Source organism: Mytilinidion resinicola (assembly GCF_010093595.1).
Source record: "Mytilinidion resinicola strain CBS 304.34 unplaced genomic scaffold BDZ99scaffold_15, whole genome shotgun sequence".
NCBI classification, from domain to species: domain Eukaryota; kingdom Fungi; phylum Ascomycota; class Dothideomycetes; order Mytilinidiales; family Mytilinidiaceae; genus Mytilinidion; species Mytilinidion resinicola.
Genome location: NW_022985451.1, coordinates 762,027 through 780,496, shown reverse-complemented (window position 1 = coordinate 780,496; position 18,470 = coordinate 762,027). Strand labels below are relative to the sequence as shown.

Here is an 18,470-nt window from a genome sequence, read left to right as displayed (position 1 = left end):
ATAGAAGTACAGATAACCTAAGCCCAAATTCCCAATGCCCGAACGCCGATGCTACCAACCCAATCAATGCTTCCGAGTCTTCCCCTCAACCTGTACAGGCACTGCATGCTCTATCCGTAGCCACTCGCCATTGAACGCGTTGACGAGCCAACTGCTTAATTCTACCAGAACGTTAGCTATATTCAGGTTATGAGTGGGGACTGCACTCACTATCATAGACGATGCGGTTCGCATTGTGGAAGTAGATGCTGTGATCTGAATCTGGGAACACATGCACATCGTAATTCTCCACACCTCCTAAATCTAGATTGTCTAGTAAGGTAAGAGAATTCTGCATGTGGACATTGTCATCCGCAACGCCATGCATCAGGAGGAAGCGGACGTTCTTCGCGAGGGATTTGACGTCGTGGATTGAGGAGTTGTCGTAGCCGGCGGCGTTGTGCTGGGGTGTGTGCATGTAGCGTTCCGTGTAGATAGAGTCTGATGTAATTAGTACAGTTCAGCAGGGAGAGGGAGGAAAGCAGTGTCTTACCGTAAAATCTCCAGTCGGTGACTGGCGCAACTGCCATGCCGTATTTAAAAGTTTCTCCTGCATCAAGCTCTAAAGTCTTGAGCGTCATGAAACCGCCATAGCTCCAGCCCCAGATTGCCATCCTTTCTTCGTCAACGTAGCTCTTCTTCGACCAGATCTTCGCAACTGAAATTTGATCTTCGGCTTCGTGATAGCCGATGACACCGCGAACGATTACGCGTAGGTCCCGCCCGAGATACCCAGTGCCGCGTCCGTCGACCGTGACAACAATATAGCCGAGACTAGAAGCAACATAGGCTTGGAAGTCCACGTGGAACTTCTTCTCCACCATCTGAGACCCAGGCCCTTGGTACAAGTAGAACAGGACGGGGTACTTCTTCTTCGCGTTGAAATGCGGTGGTCTGCGCTCTAAAACGTTGATGTCAAAGCCGTTTACATGGACTGTTTCATACTTCGAGATTGGAAGTTCGTGTTCTCTTGCGAGTTTCTCCAGGCCCTTATTCTCCTCTAGTGTCTTTTCGTAGTGGTCCTTGTTACTGGGGGTGCTGATGACTTTCTGCCACGGGATGCCAGGGCCTTCGTATGACAGCAGGACATATCCACCGCCTGTGGAAAAAGAAGTTCCGTAATACCCTTCTTTGCTCGTATCGGTGATTGCTGTCATACCAGTGCCATCCAGTTTTACGTAGTAGGCGTGGCGCTGAATCGAGCTCTCCTTGGTAGAGACGAAATATACGAGATTCTTGTTGAGATCTACGACTGACGGTGCATCGACGACTTCCCATTTGCCCGAGGTGAGGAGAATTGGCTTTGGGTTGTCGAGGGGCGTGAAATATCCAATGTGGTCATAGCCTTCGTGTATGATAGTGTCTATGTAACCGTCGTGTTGGCGTCCTTTGCCGGGGTCTGAAGGAATAAACGTGGTTTTTTGAGAAACTTCGAACCAGCCTCCATCGATAGCGTTTACGTCAACAGTTCTGACAGTCTTGCCAGTGCGCCTCTCGACATCCATGAGAACAACTTTGAGGATGTCGCTTTCACGGTTCGTTTCTCGCACTAGGACTTGCTTGCTGCGTCCGGCCCATACGATCTCGGTGATGAGGCGATCAGGGTCCGCGAAATCATCTTCGATATCTACTGAGAAGACCTCGTTCTTAGCAACATCGTAGAACTGCAGCGTTACGGTAGGGTTCGGCGCGCCAGATTTTGGATATTTGATGTTCCGTACTTCTGGGTAGTTCTCTTCTCCGGGCTTTGGCTTCTTGCCGCTTGGTCTGGAGAGGAAATACTGGACGGGGAAAGTAGGCACAGCAGACTCGTCGGTCCGGAGGAAGGCAATGTACTCGCCATCCTCAGACCACCAGGTTGCAATGTTGCCAGAGAAGACCTCTTCTTCATACACCCAGTCAGGAACACCGTTGAACAGCTCCGGGCCCCCATCTTTGGTGATTTGGGTCACTGAGTCGGAGCCCAAGTGGCGTAGGAACATATTGTTATTCCTGGTGAACACAACGGCATCTGACTGTGGTGACCAAGAAGCCAGTTGAATCTTTGCCTCCGGTTTCGCAGGATCGAGCGCTTCGCCGGTTTGCTTTTCCACATCGAATATCCAATACAGCCCAATGAATGAATGCCTCCAGTTCTTCTCCTCTTCAGATAAAACGAGGACTTTCTTGAAGTCTTTGCTTGGCCAAACCCTATTCGGGCTCACAAATTTGTCTCCGACAAAGAAAGATGCCGACTTCATAAGCGTAGTCTTATCCGCGGAAGACACATCGCCTTCTGCGCGCCGAATGTCCTCGACGACGAGGTAGTCCGAACCAAATACACCACCACGTTCAAGCAACAGCCCGTCCTCGCCTTTAGGGCCCGCGATCCAAGAAACGCTCTCATGACGAGGTCTCCAAACACCACTCATAACTTGGTCCAGGGTGACCTTCTTCCCAGAGCCCCTCGAAGCCGTCGCGAGAGGGTCGTGGGGCCGCTTCGAGGCGTGCTTGTAGCTGCCTCCCATAAGCAATACAACCAGCGCAAGACCCCATCCCACAGCGCAGACTATGGCCAGTATCCATAAGAGCCGCCGTGCTTTCCTGTCTACGGGCTGAATGGGAGCGAAGCGCGCATCTTCCACATCGAATTCCTCCGCCCGCCTGTCGTCGTCGTCGTGGTCATCTCGATATTTCTCTTGGGGTCGCGATCTCGCCGCTTCGTCGTTTATATGCTCGAGGACTAAGGAAGTGGTTGAGGCCGAGGAGACTGAGGCGTTCGAATCGTCTTCGGAGGTTCGCGGAGGCAACTCTTCTTTGGTGAGAGGCAGAGTCTCCTCGTCATTCACGGCGCGTTCCCTAGGCATGATGAGGGTGAGGTGGACGAGTGTAGGTTATCTCATGGTCTAATAGTATTCGAATATGCAAGTTTCGAGAGAATTGAGTAAACTCGCTTCAATACGGTCCGGAATTCGAGGTTGGCATGCTACTACGTGCCCTGTATCGGATGGGTGCATTGATGTTCGGAGCCCTGCTTCGGCGCTCGGCTTCCCCAGAATTGGGAGGCACTAGACTAGCCAGCCACATGCTTTGTTGTGAGCATCCAGAACATCAGAAAGGATGGCAGCTATTGAGAACTAGATCTGGAACCAGAAGTTCCTTTGTATTATTGATTCTTGAAAGCTTTTGCCTCCTTATGACAGTGTCTAATCTAGCTATGGGAGTAGCCCTCAGGGCAAGCCCAAAAGTAGGTATCCAATCGACTGGTCTGCGCGGTCCAGCAAAGCTCCTGCCACTGCTCTTCACGTGGCGCCCTGAAGAAAGCATTCCCTTCATATAGCCCTTATTTCAGGTGCAACTGGTAGCGGTTGAGACCCGCAAAACTCGGCGAACAGGCCGTTCAGCTCATCAGAGGTCTAAAGGCGGCACAGATTAGCACATCTCCACGCACATATTGGTCTTCAAAGATCTTACCCGAGATAGTCCTACACATGATCAGTTAGCAGTGATCAAAGCAAGCCAGGAGATCAAAACACACCTCTTTCATCGTGCCGATGGCAAACATCTTGTCGACCTCAGACCGCAGACCCTTGATTTTGATACGGATCTGCGTCCCCTTTTCAATTATTTGCTCCGCGTTGTCAGTCCACTGGGGAGGCGTAGCGTTTGCATCGTACTTGATCTCGGAGGGAATCATCTAGCAACGTTGAGTTACTTGTTCGCAACGCTACAATATCACGGCAACTTACACTTCTTCCTACGAAAGCTTGGAGAGAGCCGCATTCAACGAAGAACCCAGAACGGATGACTGAGGACACGACACCATCAATCTGCTTAAAAGTCAACAGGAGCTCACGTCGGCGCAAGTAGAGTTGCACGCACAATCTCTCCCCGGAATGGTCTCCAGACCACGGCCTTGTAGTGCACCGTGTATTCGGCGTGCCCGGTTCCAGCAACAACTTGCCCTTCCGAGACCTCGAACGAGTCCAGAATGCATACTATGGTGTATTTGCCGGTGTTGGAGCCCTCTTCCTTTGCGAGCAGCTCCCTGTGGATGTGCGATCGGATGAGAGGGCCGAAGAAGGAGGGGTGCAGCTGGATCGTCTTCTCCAGCTCGTAGAGGAAGAACATGATGCTTCTGTGGCGCGTTCACGGCAAGTGAGGAGAGTGTCGAGAAGGCGGTAAGGAGAGCGCTCCGGACACGCTTTTTGCGGTATTGCGCTCCTCGCTGGTGAAAGCCGCTCGACAGGCTCTCTGTTTTAGTCTTCACCCAGTATCTCACAGCTCTTCTAGAGGCTGCGACAGGATGCGCGCTCGTCCCTGTGCCTGTGGCAGTCCAAGAGCACCTCTATGTAAAAGTATGTCCGCGTCCGACCCAACAGTCCATGCGCGCCGGCGCAGTCGATGCCAGCGGTGGTCGCGGCTATGCCCTGAGCACCTTGCACTGTCAAGGGCTCGCAGTAGGGGTCGTGGAAGAGGGCGCGTCGAGGAGTGGTTGGAGGCAGGATGTGAGGCAGCGTGGTCCGTCGCGCCTTCTCGAGAAAATGGGAGCGGAACGAGTTTCGCCGATCGCCGGCCAGGTCATGTGAATAGTGGCGCGAGAACAACACAGCCAGTCCTCGGCAGCGAACGACTCTGCTGTCCGCTAATGTCGTGAGGCAGCTTGCAACGCTCTTGTGAATCCTCTAGTTCTTGCGGTGTCGCCGGCCTCACTTCTGGCCGCTTTGTCCCTCTGCTCATCAAAGCATGCCCCGAACAGCTGCAAGACGCTGCCACTTTTGTTCTTTGTCTGCTTGAGGAAACCCTAACCCGGAACAACATTCCCGCCATGTCGCTCAACCTCGAGAAACAGCTCCTGTTCGTATGTGCCCCCCCAGAGAATGCATGACATCGCCAAGTCTAACCAGCAGCGCGCAGTATGGAGCCTACCACTCCAACCCAGTGAGCTCGCCAGATGCACTGTCCGCCGCTTGACGACTAATATAAGATGTGAAAGGTCAATATTGGCATTCACATTACGTGCGTCCCAATCATACTGGTGACGTTCATGCTCCTTGTAAGACTTTACCGCATTAATCCGAAGGTACCCGCTCATGCAATACTCTCTAGGCCACCAATTCTCCAAATATCCCGCTGCCTTCATGGCTCTCCATACCCTACTATCCATTGAACCTGGGTACCGTGGCTGCCTTGCTATACTCCACGCTTTACGTCCTAATGGAGCCCGTGGCTGGGACAGCGCTGTCACTGTTCATCATTCCTAGCACGGCGTATTCGAACTACCTTACCTCGATCTATGGAGCCCCTGTGAACTACTGGGCGGCGGGCATCAACGCGGTAGCCTGGATTCTCCAATTCATTGGCCATGGGAAGTTCGAGGGCAGGGCCCCAGCGCTCTTGGACAACCTCGTGCAGGCGTTGTTCCTCGCTCCGCTGTTCGTCTGGCTCGAAGTCTTGTTCTACTTCGGATACCGCCCGGAATTGAGGCGTCGGCTGGATAAGGGGGTGGAGCAGGAGATTCGGAAGTTCAAGCAAGAGAAGGAGGCTAAGGCGAACGGCGCGAAGAAGACGACCTAGTCAGCAGACGCCTTGAGAGGTGGGCTTTCCAAGGGCATGGTGATGGCTAAGCAGATCGGCGGAACCGAGGGCGGGCTCAATTTGGAGGAGGTTATCACTCGGTGGGAAGCATAGCTATGACGGACCGTTTCAGCAGCGGCAATTTCTATCTATGTGTGACGAAGCTAAATTGGCATCAAAATACGACTGAGCATCCCCATTTGGAGGGGAGACGCTGGGGAAGGCATTCCGGGAGTGATTGGAGGAGAGGAGGCATTTCTGAGCTGGGCAATAAGCTGTGCAATGCTGTGGGCATTTCGTGCGTAGCAGAAAACTGTATATGCATTCAATAAAACTACTTCAGTTCTACGGACTATTGCTATAAGTGCTGGGAGTGTTGAGTAAAATGCCGCTATGCTCGAAAAGCACTGGCGGGTCGAGCGGCCAAGCACGTGACCGTCCAGGACCTTGGAATCCGCTTGAGCGAGCCGACGCTCCTGCTTCTTCTCCCCAGCAGCTTCCATCGCACCCTCTCCCAATCTCCCCTCTATCCTTCCTGCTTCAATCTCAATTGATAGCAGTGCTATCCGAATAGCCTCTTGAGCTCATCACAATGTTCTCGAGAGCCATCCGCCAGTCGAGCCGGGTCGCGGCAATCTCTGTCTCGGGCAGAATTGCATCGGTAAGTTCATCCAATGCGCCCGCAATTGGCGTCCTTCTTCATCTCGGACCTGCCTGCAGCTTCGCCCTCGCCTCATGGCCGATTCCGGTTCCACGGTAGAGCTTCGTCGTGATGCTGGCGCTGTTGGTCCACAGGAGGGCTTTTTCTTCTCGAGCCGAGCACTGACGCTTCACCATAGACCCGATCCATCCCGGCCGTCTACAACACCGCATCCAAGCAGGTTCGCAACTATGCCGCCGATGCGAAGGCTGCCCCGACCGAGGTGTCCTCGATTCTCGAGCAGAGAATTCGAGGTGTGCAGGAGGAGGCGGGCCTTGCCGAGACCGGCCGCGTTCTCTCTGTCGGGTATGTTTGGAACACCACAACAGCATTGCCTTTGGCTTGCCATTGGAAAGGGACACAGCTGACAATTGGTGTCTAGTGACGGTATTGCCCGTGTCCACGGCATGGCCAATGTCCAGGCCGAGGAGCTAGTCGAGTACGTCCCGAAATAAACAAACCCATTGCGGGCCATAGCATACTGACAGCTACATCAGGTTCGCGTCCGGTGTCAAGGGCATGTGCATGAACTTGGAAGCCGGCCAGGTCGGTGTTGTGCTCTTCGGTTCCGATCGTTTGGTCAAGGAGGGCGAGACCGTCAAGCGGACTGGCGAGATTGTACGCATTCCTCTCAAGCTCTCATGAGGCTCAGCTAACGCATTGTAGGTCGACGTCCCAGTCGGCTTGGAGCTCCTTGGTCGCGTTGTCGATGCGCTTGGAAACCCCATCGACGGAAAGGGTCCCATCAAGACCACCGAGAAGCGTCGTGCTCAGCTCAAGGCTCCCGGTATCCTGCCCCGTCACTCCGTCAACCAGCCCGTACAGACTGGTCTCAAGTCCGTCGACGCCATGGTGCCCATTGGACGTGGTCAGCGTGAGTTGATCATTGGCGATCGTCAAACCGGCAAGACCGCTGTCGCCCTGGACACCATTCTCAACCAGAAGAGGTGGAACTCCAGCAACGACGAGACCAAGAAGCTTTACTGTGTCTACGTTGCCGTCGGCCAGAAGCGATCCACCGTTGCCCAGCTCGTCAAGACCCTGGAGGAGAACGACGCCATGAAGTACTCCATCGTTGTGGCCGCCACCGCCTCCGAAGCCGCTCCCCTCCAGTACATTGCTCCCTTCACCGGCAGTAAGTCCCCAGGAAAAGGAAGATTTTGAGCTTTGCTAAATATTATTCCTTCAGCAAGCATGGGGGAATACTTCAGGGATAGTGGCAAGCATGCCCTGATCATCTTCGACGATCTTTCCAAGCAGGCCGTTGCTTACCGTCAAATGTCTCTTTTGCTCCGTCGTCCTCCCGGACGTGAGGCCTACCCCGGAGAGTAAGTCACAAATTTGTACAACATTCGAATTATCCAACATCTAACCCACATACAGCGTTTTCTACCTTCACTCTCGTCTCCTCGAGCGTGCGGCCAAGATGAGCGACAAGCACGGCGGTGGATCCCTGACCGCCCTTCCGATCATTGAGACCCAAGGTGGTGACGTGTCTGCCTACATTCCCACCAACGTCATTTCCATCACCGACGGCCAGATCTTCTTGGAGGCCGAACTCTTCTACAAGGGTATCCGACCTGCCATCAACGTCGGTCTCTCCGTGTCCCGTGTCGGTTCCGCCGCCCAGCTCAAGGCCATGAAGCAAGTCGCTGGTTCCCTGAAGCTCTTCTTGGCTCAGTACCGTGAGGTTGCTGCCTTCGCCCAGTTCGGTTCCGATTTGGATGCCTCCACCAAGCAGACCCTTAACCGTGGTGAGCGTCTGACCGAGCTTCTCAAGCAGAAGCAATACTCCCCCATGGCCGTTAACGAGATGGTCCCTCTCATCTACGCTGGTGTCAACGGTCTGCTCGACAACGTCCCCGTGGCCAAGATCCTCCCCTGGGAGTCAGACTTCCTTGCCCATCTCCGAAGCAACGAGTCTGAGGTGTTGGCTCAGATCGACCGGGAAGGTGCCCTAAGCAAGGACCTAGAAGCGAAGCTGAAGGACATCATCACCAGCTTCACCAAGTCTTTCGTGTAAAAGAAGGATGAACAGTGTATTTCTTAACAAAGCTTTGGTGTCAGTTATGCTGATGGTCATCCGCATAGATGTGTAATATAGCATGCGTCCCCCCATCGGCTGTCTGAATATGGAACTCGTGTCACGCATGGCAACGTGCTTTTAAAATCAAAGTCTCCCCCACTACTCATATCCTCTTCGTCAGTTGTTGATACGCATCTCGATTTTCTTGAAAGCAAAATGTGGATGTTTGAGGGCCCTGTATTTATGCTCAATCTCTGTTTCTCGTTCATCTTCACTCCATTGTCATTGTGATATCATCGGTGTTGTCCAGGCATCGTGACCTGGCAACACTCACCGCTGTTTTAGTTGTCCACATGGCTATCATGAGCTCTAACGTGAAGGAAGGTATATTTGGCAGCACCTATATCCAATCGCTTGGCCTCCGTTTACCAGATCTTGGTTTGTCTCACAGAACAGCACGATAATATAATGCCGCCTACAAACAAATCTCTTATATTCAGCGAAAGAATCTCCGAAGCGGACCTGGAAGACATGCCCAACACTCTGTTGCGCCTCACGCAACGCCTGCAGGCACCGTTCCGTCGAGGAGGCAGTGACAGCGGAAACACACAGTCGAAAGATGCGGCCCCTGAGACTGCAGCCAAGGCGGATAAGGGAAAGGGTAGAGCGGTCGAGCCAGATGAGCCCGTCCAGCCAGTGCAAGGCGTTGTAGTGCCTGAGCTCGCACACCTGGTTCATGCCACTGGAATACAGCCACTGAGTCCAAAGCCCAGGCGCCCAAGGAAGAAGAACCCTCTCGCGTTGACGCTGCTACCAACCACCCCCGACACCCACCTCCCGAACGGTGTCTTAGGCGTCGGCGATGGCAACATATCAAAGGGCAAAGCCACCAAACCGCGCGACATATCCTTAGGCGACGGCATCGCAGGTCCATCGACCCAACCGCCAACCACCGACCCAAACCTCTGGCCACCGACGCATGACTCAACCGTCGACGACGTCGTCTACAACACCGCGAACGGCGGCTACGACGCCCACCCCCACTCACACAAACACAAACAAGACCACCAAGAGGAAGAAGACTCAGACTCTGCCTACACCCTCCTCCCCCCCTCCTCCCCCTCGACCCCCCAATCCCCCACCACCCGCCTGCACCACGCGCAATCCACCCTACGCACGGCCAACGCCCTCATCCGCGCCCTCCACGCCTCCGTCGACGCCGAGCGCGAAGCGAAGGAAGACGCCCAGCGCGCCCTCGACCGCCTCCACCCCTCCCACACCGCACACCTGCCCGCCGTGCTCGAGGCGCAGGCCTCAAAGCTCGCCGTGCAGGCCGCCGAGATCGCGGACCTGAAGGCGACGCTGGACTACGGGAACAAGCTGCTGTCGGGCAGCTACCGGCGGCAGTGGGAGATGTGGCGGTGGGTGGACGGGCTGGTGGGCGCGGAGGTGCGGGAGGAGCAGAAGAAGCGGTTTGGTGGCCTGGGACGGTTTGCGCCAAGCAAAAAGCGGGGGATGGTGGGGGAGGATGGGAAGATGCCGGCGGGGTGGCGGTGGGAGAGTTTTGGGAAGGGGGAGGATCCGCCGGTGGTGCCGGTGCATGAGGATTCGTTGAGTGGGGCGGAGCGGGAGGCGAGGATGCGGGAGGTGCTGGAGAGGGTAAGGAGCAGGGAGTTAGGGGATATGGGGAAGGTGCTGGAGATGGGGGAGGGGAGTGTGGCGTTTTTGCCGTATGAGGAGGGCGAGTTTGGGGGCCCGAAGGTGCCGCGGACAGAGCTGGAGAGGATTGAGAGTATGTGTGCGGAGAATGTGAAGACGATGAAGTTGGGGGTGGTGCGGATGGTGAGGTTGGTGGAGAGGATTAAGGGGAGGGCGACGGGGATTCTGGAGCCGGAGGAGGAGGTGCTGTGATGGATTTGTGGAGTGCTGAGAGATGTGGATGTTCGATATGCTGTGGAGTTGGTGTTTGAGCTGTGGATTTAGGTTTCCATTTAGGGACGTGTCTAGGACTGGGTCTTTGCTACATCATACATATTTTGACATTGGGGTCTGGAGCTTCACAAAACCTTGGTCTCTCTGGGTAATTCTTGATCTATAAAATGGTTACGAGGGAATAGACTCACCAGCAAAATACTTGTCATCAATCCTTCCTTTGTAGCCTCTCTTCATGAGGTGCTGTACCCGTTACCACCCCTGCTTGTGGTGCCTCATGATATTATCATAATCGGTCAGATACCTGGTTAGGCTTTTGAATGCACATGTATTAGCTATAAGGAGGTTTTGTACGTCACTCATCGATTAGGTTGCTGATCAGAACGGGTTTACCAAATACTCGTAATTACGCTATGGACTCTTTATCGCCCACAGCAGTACTACCTGTGATATAAAGCTCATCGAAGACAGCACCGATCCTCGACCGTCGTATGCCAAAAACACAAACATGGACGCCTTGCTAATGTCATGACCAGCCAAGCCCGAGCCCATGCACCGAGCAGGTATGCAGCAAACTCCATCCGGCCTGTAAACAGGGACATGATGATCTCTAAACCGAGAAAAAAAAAAGTGTAGCCAACGAACCAATCTGAAAGCAATCCGTAAAGGTCAGTCACGAAGACTTAGTTGTAACCTTTCCTCTTACGCTCGGCTTTGAGCCGCTTAAGCTCATTCTCGCGCCTCAACTCCTCTTCGTCTTCCTTCTTAGCAGTCAAGAGCGCTTTGCGTTCTTCCTCCTCAACGTCCCAAGCGCCCGCCTCCATGTCAGAAGACTCGTCGGAGCCGTAGTCATCCTCTTCTTCATCGTCAAGGTCTGACTGCGAATAGTAGGCGCGACCAGCCATTCTACCGCCCTTTTGTGCTGCTGCTTTCGGCTTTACGGCGAGAGAACCACTTCGACTCCGGTCAAAGCTCTGCTTTCGAGCCGCAGGACCAGTTCCAGCCCGTGTATGTGGTGGGGGTGGTCCACCGCGCATCGTGCCCTGATAACCTGATTCGACCGTTGGCTTTGGGCGCATAGTGCCTTGGTATCCTAGATCCACGGCTTTTGGCTTTGGCTTTTCCTTCCCAGCTGGTCCCGCTTTCGCACGAACAGCATCGTGGCCTGGGGCGGCATGTTTGTTCGGCGCAGGTTTCCTATCTACCCCAGCCGGCTTCTTAGCCTTGGCCTCCGCTAGCCGTGCCAGTCTTTCCTTCCTCGTCAAAATCTCGGCGGGTTTGTGTTTGATAGTCAGGACTGCGGGATTTGCTGCTGCTTCCTTGGCTTTTGCTAGAATAGCTGCATAAGACCCGGCCTTTGGAGGCGCTTGGGGAACCACAGGCCTCGGCGCGGCCTTCACTGCAGGTCCTGAACCCGTGTATGTTGACTGCGTTCCTGTGCTCGGTTTGGAGGAAGGATCCGGAGTTCGCTTCTGAGGCTTCGACGCATTCAAAATATTTGTAGTGGACGTTGCAGTTCCACGATATGGTAGTGGGTCGGGAGCACCTGGCGCTTTCGGCTTCGACCCGTAGACTCCCTGCACAGGCCGAACTGTCCCACTCGTTCCATTTGGCGCATCTCGACGCTGGACCTTGTTCGGAACCGGGGTCGCGTCGCCCTCAGCTTTGCGCTTCGTGGGTTGTGTCGAAGCGATCCCGTTGGTCGGCGCTGCTTGGATCGGTGCCGGTTTCGGGGGTTTGGGAGGTTGCGGCGGTTTGACTGAGGGAGTTGGGGCCTGCGCCGCGGCGCTGGGATCGATATCCGAGAGAAGTGATGTGAGGAACTGGAAGGACTCAGAGTCAGCAAAGTCATGCGGTTCGACGAGAGTTGACTCACGCTCATGTCTGTGGCGTAGCAGATAGTAGGTTTGACTCAGAACTACCGGTCGTGTCGGTGGGAAGGCAGCACGCACATGCTGCGCTTGGAGAGAGCGGGAGGGTGGAAGAAGAATGAAGGCGGCGACCCGGGCAGGCTTTATACGCGAGCCAGAGAGAGTGTACAGGTGAATGTGCGGGAGAGTGGCGTGGAAGAGTCGACGGATGAGGTGGGCAGAACAGACCAAGCCAAGGAAACCGCATTCGACGCTAATAATTTCTTGGCGCGCACGTGACCCACGAACGGATGTCCAATTTGAGGCCGCCGCCTTTTGCTTTGCGACTCCACCAACAACCACACCTCAGGACTCGTATTCTCAGTCTCCGGCACCGCGGTTAAATCGATTGAGTCTCTAGTTCTCTAAAGCCTACCCTCCACAATCTACCAAAATGAAGCATCTCGCAGCATACCTTCTCCGTCAGTAATTTCGCGCCTCGTCGCTTGCTGAGACTAACCTTATGTACAGTCGGCCTCGGTGGAAATACCAGCCCTTCCGCTAAGGACATCACCGAAGTGCTCGAGTCCGTTGGGTTAGTGATATCGCTGTAGATCTCATTGGGAAATACTCATGGACCTAGAATTGAGGCCGATTCCGACCGTCTCGAGAAGCTCTTGAGCGAGCTCAAGGGGAAGGACATCTCCGAGGTATGCGATGGACTGGGAGTGCTCAGCAGCGAGACCATGCTAACACAGTTCTAGCTCATCGCCGAGGGTTCATCCAAGCTCGCGTCCGTGCCATCTGGTGGCAGTGGAGGCGGAGCACCAGCTGCTGGTGGTGCCGGTATGGATATTTGCTCCGCTATCACATCTCTCAAACTAACTGATATCCAGGTGGCGCTGCTGCTGCTACCGAGGAGGCCGCCGCGCCCGCTGCGGAGGAGGAGAAGGAAGAGTCCGACGAGGACATGGGTTTCGGTCTCTTCGACTAAGCGTGTCGTTGTGGGATTTCGTCAACACATTGCATGGAAAGGAAAACGGTGTTTGCATTACGGAATATTCGACGAGTGGCATGCGGAGGAGTTTGGAAGCCGTTGCGCGAGCTGGATGGCTCGAATTTGCATGTCAATTCAATGCCAGCAATCTCTGGAATACCTAGAAGATGCTGAAGACAAGTCTATGCCAATGAAGCAGTCGTACTCTTCCAACTATTGACATCAAAGTGAATATCATGCTGGTGGTGACGTTGCAATCGATATATTGAAATGAGCTCGACGATGCCAAATGTTGTGCACGGCCGGTTTTATGATTCGCCTAACTATCCAAATCGGGGCTAGTCTGCCCACTCAAGTCGTCGCGGCGAGGTCAACGTCCTCTGCACGCTCGCCCACGACCTCTTCATTGCAACCCGAAGCCATCTCGTCCACCACCTGAAGACTTCGCAATCATGGCTGACGAATACGTGCGTACCCTCGCGAGCAGTCCCTTGATGTTGCTGAAATGCTGACCTTGATTTCTTAGAACGCCGAGGAGGCTGCCGGTATGCCACCCCAATTCCCACTCCCTTCGCGAACAGACCTTCCCCGCACGATACACATACTCGACGTGGAATAGAGATCTGAAACAGAGGAAACTTTGCACTGGAATTCCGCTTGGAAGGTGGCTGACTCGACTTTCACACAGAGCTCAAGAAGAAGAGAGCGTTCCGCAAGTTCTCCTACCGCGGCGTTGACCTCGACCAGTACGTTCTGCCCACCTCAGGACCTCCAGTATTGGAAACTGACAACCAGGAAAATTGGAGGATGCTAACGGAAAGCTGCTAGACTACTTGACCTGTCCTCCGAGGAGCTCCGCGATCTCGTCCATGCCCGCGCCCGTCGTCGATTCAACCGTGGTCTGAAGCGAAAGCCCATGGGCCTCATCAAGAAGCTGCGAAAGGCCAAGCAGGAGGCCAAGCCGAATGAGAAGCCCGACCTCGTCAAGACTCATCTCCGTGATATGATCGTTGTGCCAGAGATGATTGGCAGCGTCATCGGTATCTACTCCGGCAAGGAGTTCAACCAGGTCGAAATCAAGCCGGAGATGGTTGGACATTACCTTGGAGAGTTCTCGATCTCATAGTACGTTTTCTCGATGACTTTTGGGGATGCCATTCTGGATGATAATCTAACAATTTACAGCAAGCCTGTCAAGCACGGACGGCCGGGTATCGGTGCCACCCACTCTTCCCGTTTCATTCCTCTTAAGTAATTGCTTTGGGTACCGGGTTGCATGGCTGCTTGAGGGAAAATGGACTGTACTTGATGAGATCAAAACAAATCAATCAAGTGTGCTAAACGAATCGAACATGGTGTCTCTATGGTGACCGAATAACACATGCACATGACCATACTGGTCATCAAATGAGCCATGTTTGTGATCACTTACGAGACTGGATCTCAAACTTCCCCTACACATTGACCTCCAATTCATTGAGGTGAGCCTAGGGATACTCTGCTTGCCTGTTCTTGCGGGACTTGTACCTGTCCATCGAAGTCTAAATGAAAAGGGAGTATATCGTTTCAATCGACTTATAAACTCGCCGGACCGCCTCAAATTTATCACGGTAGTCGAATGATAATAACAGATCTACGAGATCACTTCGAAGCACAATGAGCACTAGTAAGAAAGGGTATCCCTTGCACCGCTGGTGGACAACGCTTTGGCCAGGTTTTTGCCCGTGCAGGAACATCGTGCTCAGCTGTACAGGAGGCACAACAGCGCATGTAAACAGTCGAATTAGCTACTTCCCTAAGCCCAAATCAATACAATACAATGCCTCGAACATCCAATGACATTGATTATGTGAAATGGAAAGATCCTCGCACCAAAACATCCAAAAAGCCTCCACCAGAGCCGTGGCCTCTGCCGCCCTTCGAGCCCATGCAAATAGACGACTATTACGACCCCGGTGAAGCTGCTGTCCCCCTCGGCACTGATAGACGCGGTCCTATGGCCCTTTTTAGCTTGTTTTTCGACGATGAGATGCCAGATCGGATGGCTGTGTGGACAAATCAGTATGCAGAGGCGCACCTGGCGTTGGAGGACGCTCCTGAGGGCAAGGCAAGGCCATGGCTGCCTACGTGTAGGCAGTGTTGGAAGGAACATCTAGAAATGCTCAACTCCAAGGACTAGGCCGTAGATAGCTATATACAGCAATTCGAAGAGCCTCACGTTGTCTGTAGATTCTATCACGGAGACCTGAACGAGAGCCTCCTATTGGCCAAATCCTTCGAGGCCTCATCATTGATAGGACGGTAGCTGTTCACCTCACCTTTTCGTGCTCATATCACAGATAGCCTGATAGTCTCTCACCTTTACTTGCCTTTCTACTTCTTCGACTTTATTTCTCCTCAGGCCTCCTTCTTTCAAACTCCTAGACTCATCAAACTCACAGCTTCGACCTACAACGTAGAGGATAACTTCGAACAACTCTAGTGTGACCAAGTTTAACGGTCGTACGTTCCTACGATAGAACGCCAGCGCCTCGATGCAGTGAAAGCAGTCTTTCCACCATGGTACGTGAAGCAGGTAGTCTAACATTAGTCGCAATCTAAGTCTAGCGATTGAACGTTCTTCATAAGGCCACAGACTAGATCACTCATTCTAATCCCGATTTCAGGCTCCCAGCATGGGAAAGAAGGGCAAAAACATTTTCCCAAGCTTCGATGACGGAGATGTCGAGATCAAACTCTCTGAAACCCCTAAAGACGTCTATATACTACACAGCTTTGTCCTCGCCTTGCACTCTCCCTTCTTCAAAACAAGCCTCAGCGAACGATGGGCGGCAAGCGGTGACACTGCCTTGATCGTTCCTGGTAGCAAGATCCGTTGGAAGTATGAGTTGAGATTTGAAGAAAAGTCGAACCTCGCAATCCTCACTCGAGACGTTAGTTCTCTCGCAACTTTAGTGCAAATCTCAGTGCTAAAACACTATTCAGCAAGGAGTACCGCCGGAAGACAGTTCCAAAACTGAGTTACTGACGAAGACTACTGCAGCCTTAGCACATACCGACGAGTCAGCCTTGTTCACTGAACGTCAATCGGTTGTGTCGACTCACAGACAACTCCTTGGTCTGTTCTACACCATTCCACCCAAATATGAGCCAACATTCGAAGCCACAAAAACAGCCATAGTCCGCCTTGTAAGCCTTGCGGATATGTACACCTGTACGCCGATTACTACCATGGCCGTTGAGAATCTTCTTTATTCTTTCATGCCAACGATTCTCAACGCATGCCACACCACGCCAACTGCAATGATCAGCCTTGCTACTGAGGTGAAGTCGACTTGGATCTTCAAAGAAGCAGCAACACATCTTATTGGATTCTGTGTCGAAGATTTCGAAAAACTGGAAGGCGAACTCAAAGAGCTTCACCTTCTCAAATACTTCCAACATGCAAGATCAGAATTACGGATTGGTTTGATGGTGGTAGAGCAGCTTCTCTTCGTCACTCCCTATACTACAAATGCGGGGATGTCCGGAAGGCTCTATACACTGTTCAGAGAATTTCTTAGTGTGAGCATCAGAGGTGGCAAAGGCTCAGGGATGAAGCGTGGCTATGCCCAGCTCTATCACCAAGTTGCCAACGGTGAGTGGGTGAAAAGTTCGACCTGGGCGTCCTTACTCCGACAACACAATTTGCTCGCTAGCCCGGGAGTGTTTCCTACCAACTCATTGAGCAATCACAAAGGGGACACGTCTGCTATCCTTCAAGGCGTACTAAAGAACTGTACGCGTCTAAAGAAAGCTCCAGGAACTTCCGATGGCCTCACCTGCATTGAAGTTGACGACAAAAACCTACCTTGGAATCTCGAAGATGTCTCGAAACCTCACTCAACCCTTGAAGACTTGTTCAAGGATTGAATGCCACCAAGTCCCCGATTCTCCTCTGGATCTTTGGCCCAACTTTTTACTTTCTTTCTGCAAATCTCTCGGAAATTACTTTTCTCACTTATATCTTTTCTTGATTCTCTTCCTTCCCATATCTGGCGTTCACCATTTTCAACTGAGGTTTCCTATTCGTCCCCTATGACTATTATTGGTGCCCTTTCTGCAGTTAAGCTTTACCTTACCAAAAAGGCTTCCAATTACCTCTCTTCTTAGTTACCCGTCATTCCAACTTCCGACCATGGAAAGTAGCGCACCTCGTATTTGCAGAGATCGAAGAGAAACCATTTAAGTCATTCAGTAGTTACAACTAAGACATCATTATCTTCAAATACAGTGCCAGATCAAGTCGCCTGAACGACAACTAGTCAGGTCCTCATGTCTTTCAAGGACTTGGTTCACGTAATCTCTACATCCTAAAATTTCATTTCCAAACTTCTAGAAACGACTTAAATGTAATCTAGAAATTAACAATTAATGGGCTGGACCTTCACTCCTCCATCTAGTAATGCTTAGATACTACTCGCATAAATCTAGGACCAGAAAGAGTGTGGAGCAACGAGCTACTAGAAATACACTTCTACAGAATTCTCACGTCAATACATTTCAAACCCTACATAAACGCAGTAAGTCATCCATTTTGAGACCCAACGCCTTTTGAAACTACTCGCATAACACCAGTAGCGGAATGTTCCTAGCTGATCTATACTGTCCGCAACCCCCCAAGGTATAATCACGGACCTGCTGAAGATCTACTTCTATGCTATGAGAGTCACTAGTAGATGGACGGAGCTTTGTCATAAGTGTGTGAAATCGTCTATCACGCTTCCGAGGCATAAAAGATCAGAAGTCGACATGTGGTATCCTAGGCCACGGCCCGTCTGAAGTAGCCTAGCAGGCTTCCAGGTTGTTCAGAACCGCCAACTTCCATCCCATTTCTGGTGCTGAAAGTGTGTTGGAGGACCACAGACGTCGGCAAGACAGTGTGCAGACTTCTGACTAGGCATTGTAATTTACGTATGCGGCTCGCGACCGTTTGATTTAGCAATCACCTATTTTGATCCTTATTTATCATCCGGTGATTTGAACTGGCTATTGGGAAGTTGTGGTGTTTTGACGTCTGGTAAAATATGCGACGTTCCAGCCAAGAATGGCTAGTCCAGACCAATTTTAACCTAAACTTTCTATCTTGAGGTACTTACTCTTTTCAGACTTGTGTACACTTGAATAGCACTGCTTGGTGTCCCTGAGATATTATTAGAACCTCTAAAGGAATAGTTTTGGTAAACCTCATAGCTCTCCAGGCCACCCCAGACGGGCTGGACTGGTACACTGTGTTCAAAGTAGCCGCCTGACAGGTAATCTTGGGAGGACATGACCGAGACCACGGCATGCCTCTGGGAGCAATACCTAGGACCTAAATTCTTGAGGCGT

General features: G+C 52.5%; 9 protein-coding genes across 9 annotated transcripts; 6 read left to right on the top strand and 3 right to left on the bottom strand.

The window, feature by feature from the left end:
• Window positions 1-61: 61 nt before the first annotated feature.
• Window positions 62-2,630, bottom strand: BDZ99DRAFT_422189 (putative dipeptidyl-aminopeptidase B; the record flags this gene model as incomplete). The annotated part of the gene is made up of 3 exons (XM_033716974.1): window positions 533-2,630; window positions 211-480; window positions 62-161 (listed from the first exon to the last, which is right to left on the bottom strand). The coding sequence occupies exons 1-3, from the start codon at window positions 2,544-2,546 to the stop codon at window positions 64-66; spliced, it is 2,382 nt and encodes a 793-aa protein (XP_033573863.1). The 5' UTR covers window positions 2,547-2,630.
• Window positions 2,631-3,345: 715 nt separating this feature from the next.
• Window positions 3,346-4,515, bottom strand: BDZ99DRAFT_465655 (DNA-directed RNA polymerase II 19 kDa polypeptide). The gene is made up of 5 exons (XM_033720597.1): window positions 3,901-4,515; window positions 3,768-3,848; window positions 3,557-3,715; window positions 3,493-3,503; window positions 3,346-3,434 (listed from the first exon to the last, which is right to left on the bottom strand). The coding sequence occupies exons 1-5, from the start codon at window positions 4,147-4,149 to the stop codon at window positions 3,419-3,421; spliced, it is 516 nt and encodes a 171-aa protein (XP_033573862.1). The 5' UTR covers window positions 4,150-4,515; the 3' UTR covers window positions 3,346-3,418.
• Window positions 4,516-4,640: 125 nt separating this feature from the next.
• Window positions 4,641-5,887, top strand: BDZ99DRAFT_448523 (DUF962-domain-containing protein). Its single transcript, XM_033718070.1, has 4 exons — window positions 4,641-4,879; window positions 4,936-4,959; window positions 5,015-5,074; window positions 5,128-5,887. The coding sequence occupies exons 1-4, from the start codon at window positions 4,847-4,849 to the stop codon at window positions 5,593-5,595; spliced, it is 585 nt and encodes a 194-aa protein (XP_033573861.1). The 5' UTR covers window positions 4,641-4,846; the 3' UTR covers window positions 5,596-5,887.
• A 200-nt stretch (window positions 5,888-6,087) lies between these two features.
• On the top strand, window positions 6,088-8,553 carry BDZ99DRAFT_500934 (ATP synthase-like protein subunit alpha). The gene is made up of 7 exons (XM_033723766.1): window positions 6,088-6,256; window positions 6,435-6,601; window positions 6,678-6,734; window positions 6,793-6,913; window positions 6,962-7,430; window positions 7,485-7,623; window positions 7,679-8,553. Exons 1-7 carry the CDS (start codon window positions 6,188-6,190, stop codon window positions 8,316-8,318), a joined length of 1,662 nt encoding a protein of 553 aa, XP_033573860.1. The 5' UTR covers window positions 6,088-6,187; the 3' UTR covers window positions 8,319-8,553.
• A 121-nt stretch (window positions 8,554-8,674) lies between these two features.
• BDZ99DRAFT_500933 (uncharacterized protein) lies at window positions 8,675-10,448 on the top strand (the record flags this gene model as incomplete). Its single annotated transcript, XM_033723765.1, has 2 exons — window positions 8,675-8,705; window positions 8,773-10,448. The coding sequence occupies 2 exons, from the start codon at window positions 8,675-8,677 to the stop codon at window positions 10,230-10,232; spliced, it is 1,491 nt and encodes a 496-aa protein (XP_033573859.1). The 3' UTR covers window positions 10,233-10,448.
• A 182-nt stretch (window positions 10,449-10,630) lies between these two features.
• BDZ99DRAFT_87746 (uncharacterized protein) lies at window positions 10,631-12,290 on the bottom strand. The gene is made up of 2 exons (XM_033728988.1): window positions 12,130-12,290; window positions 10,631-12,076 (listed from the first exon to the last, which is right to left on the bottom strand). Exons 1-2 carry the CDS (start codon window positions 12,133-12,135, stop codon window positions 10,937-10,939), a joined length of 1,146 nt encoding a protein of 381 aa, XP_033573858.1. The 5' UTR covers window positions 12,136-12,290; the 3' UTR covers window positions 10,631-10,936.
• Window positions 12,202-13,262, top strand: BDZ99DRAFT_465651 (ribosomal protein 60S). The gene is made up of 5 exons (XM_033720596.1): window positions 12,202-12,585; window positions 12,635-12,698; window positions 12,747-12,813; window positions 12,868-12,949; window positions 13,000-13,262. The coding sequence occupies exons 1-5, from the start codon at window positions 12,558-12,560 to the stop codon at window positions 13,095-13,097; spliced, it is 339 nt and encodes a 112-aa protein (XP_033573857.1). The 5' UTR covers window positions 12,202-12,557; the 3' UTR covers window positions 13,098-13,262.
• Window positions 13,263-13,552: 290 nt separating this feature from the next.
• On the top strand, window positions 13,553-14,355 carry BDZ99DRAFT_479269 (ribosomal protein S19; the record flags this gene model as incomplete). Its single annotated transcript, XM_033722226.1, has 5 exons — window positions 13,553-13,567; window positions 13,627-13,645; window positions 13,789-13,846; window positions 13,929-14,225; window positions 14,286-14,355. The coding sequence occupies 5 exons, from the start codon at window positions 13,553-13,555 to the stop codon at window positions 14,353-14,355; spliced, it is 459 nt and encodes a 152-aa protein (XP_033573856.1).
• A 1,075-nt stretch (window positions 14,356-15,430) lies between these two features.
• On the top strand, window positions 15,431-17,372 carry BDZ99DRAFT_537832 (uncharacterized protein). Its single transcript, XM_033726624.1, has 3 exons — window positions 15,431-15,662; window positions 15,767-16,033; window positions 16,086-17,372. The coding sequence occupies exons 1-3, from the start codon at window positions 15,660-15,662 to the stop codon at window positions 17,010-17,012; spliced, it is 1,197 nt and encodes a 398-aa protein (XP_033573855.1). The 5' UTR covers window positions 15,431-15,659; the 3' UTR covers window positions 17,013-17,372.
• Window positions 17,373-18,470: the final 1,098 nt, after the last annotated feature.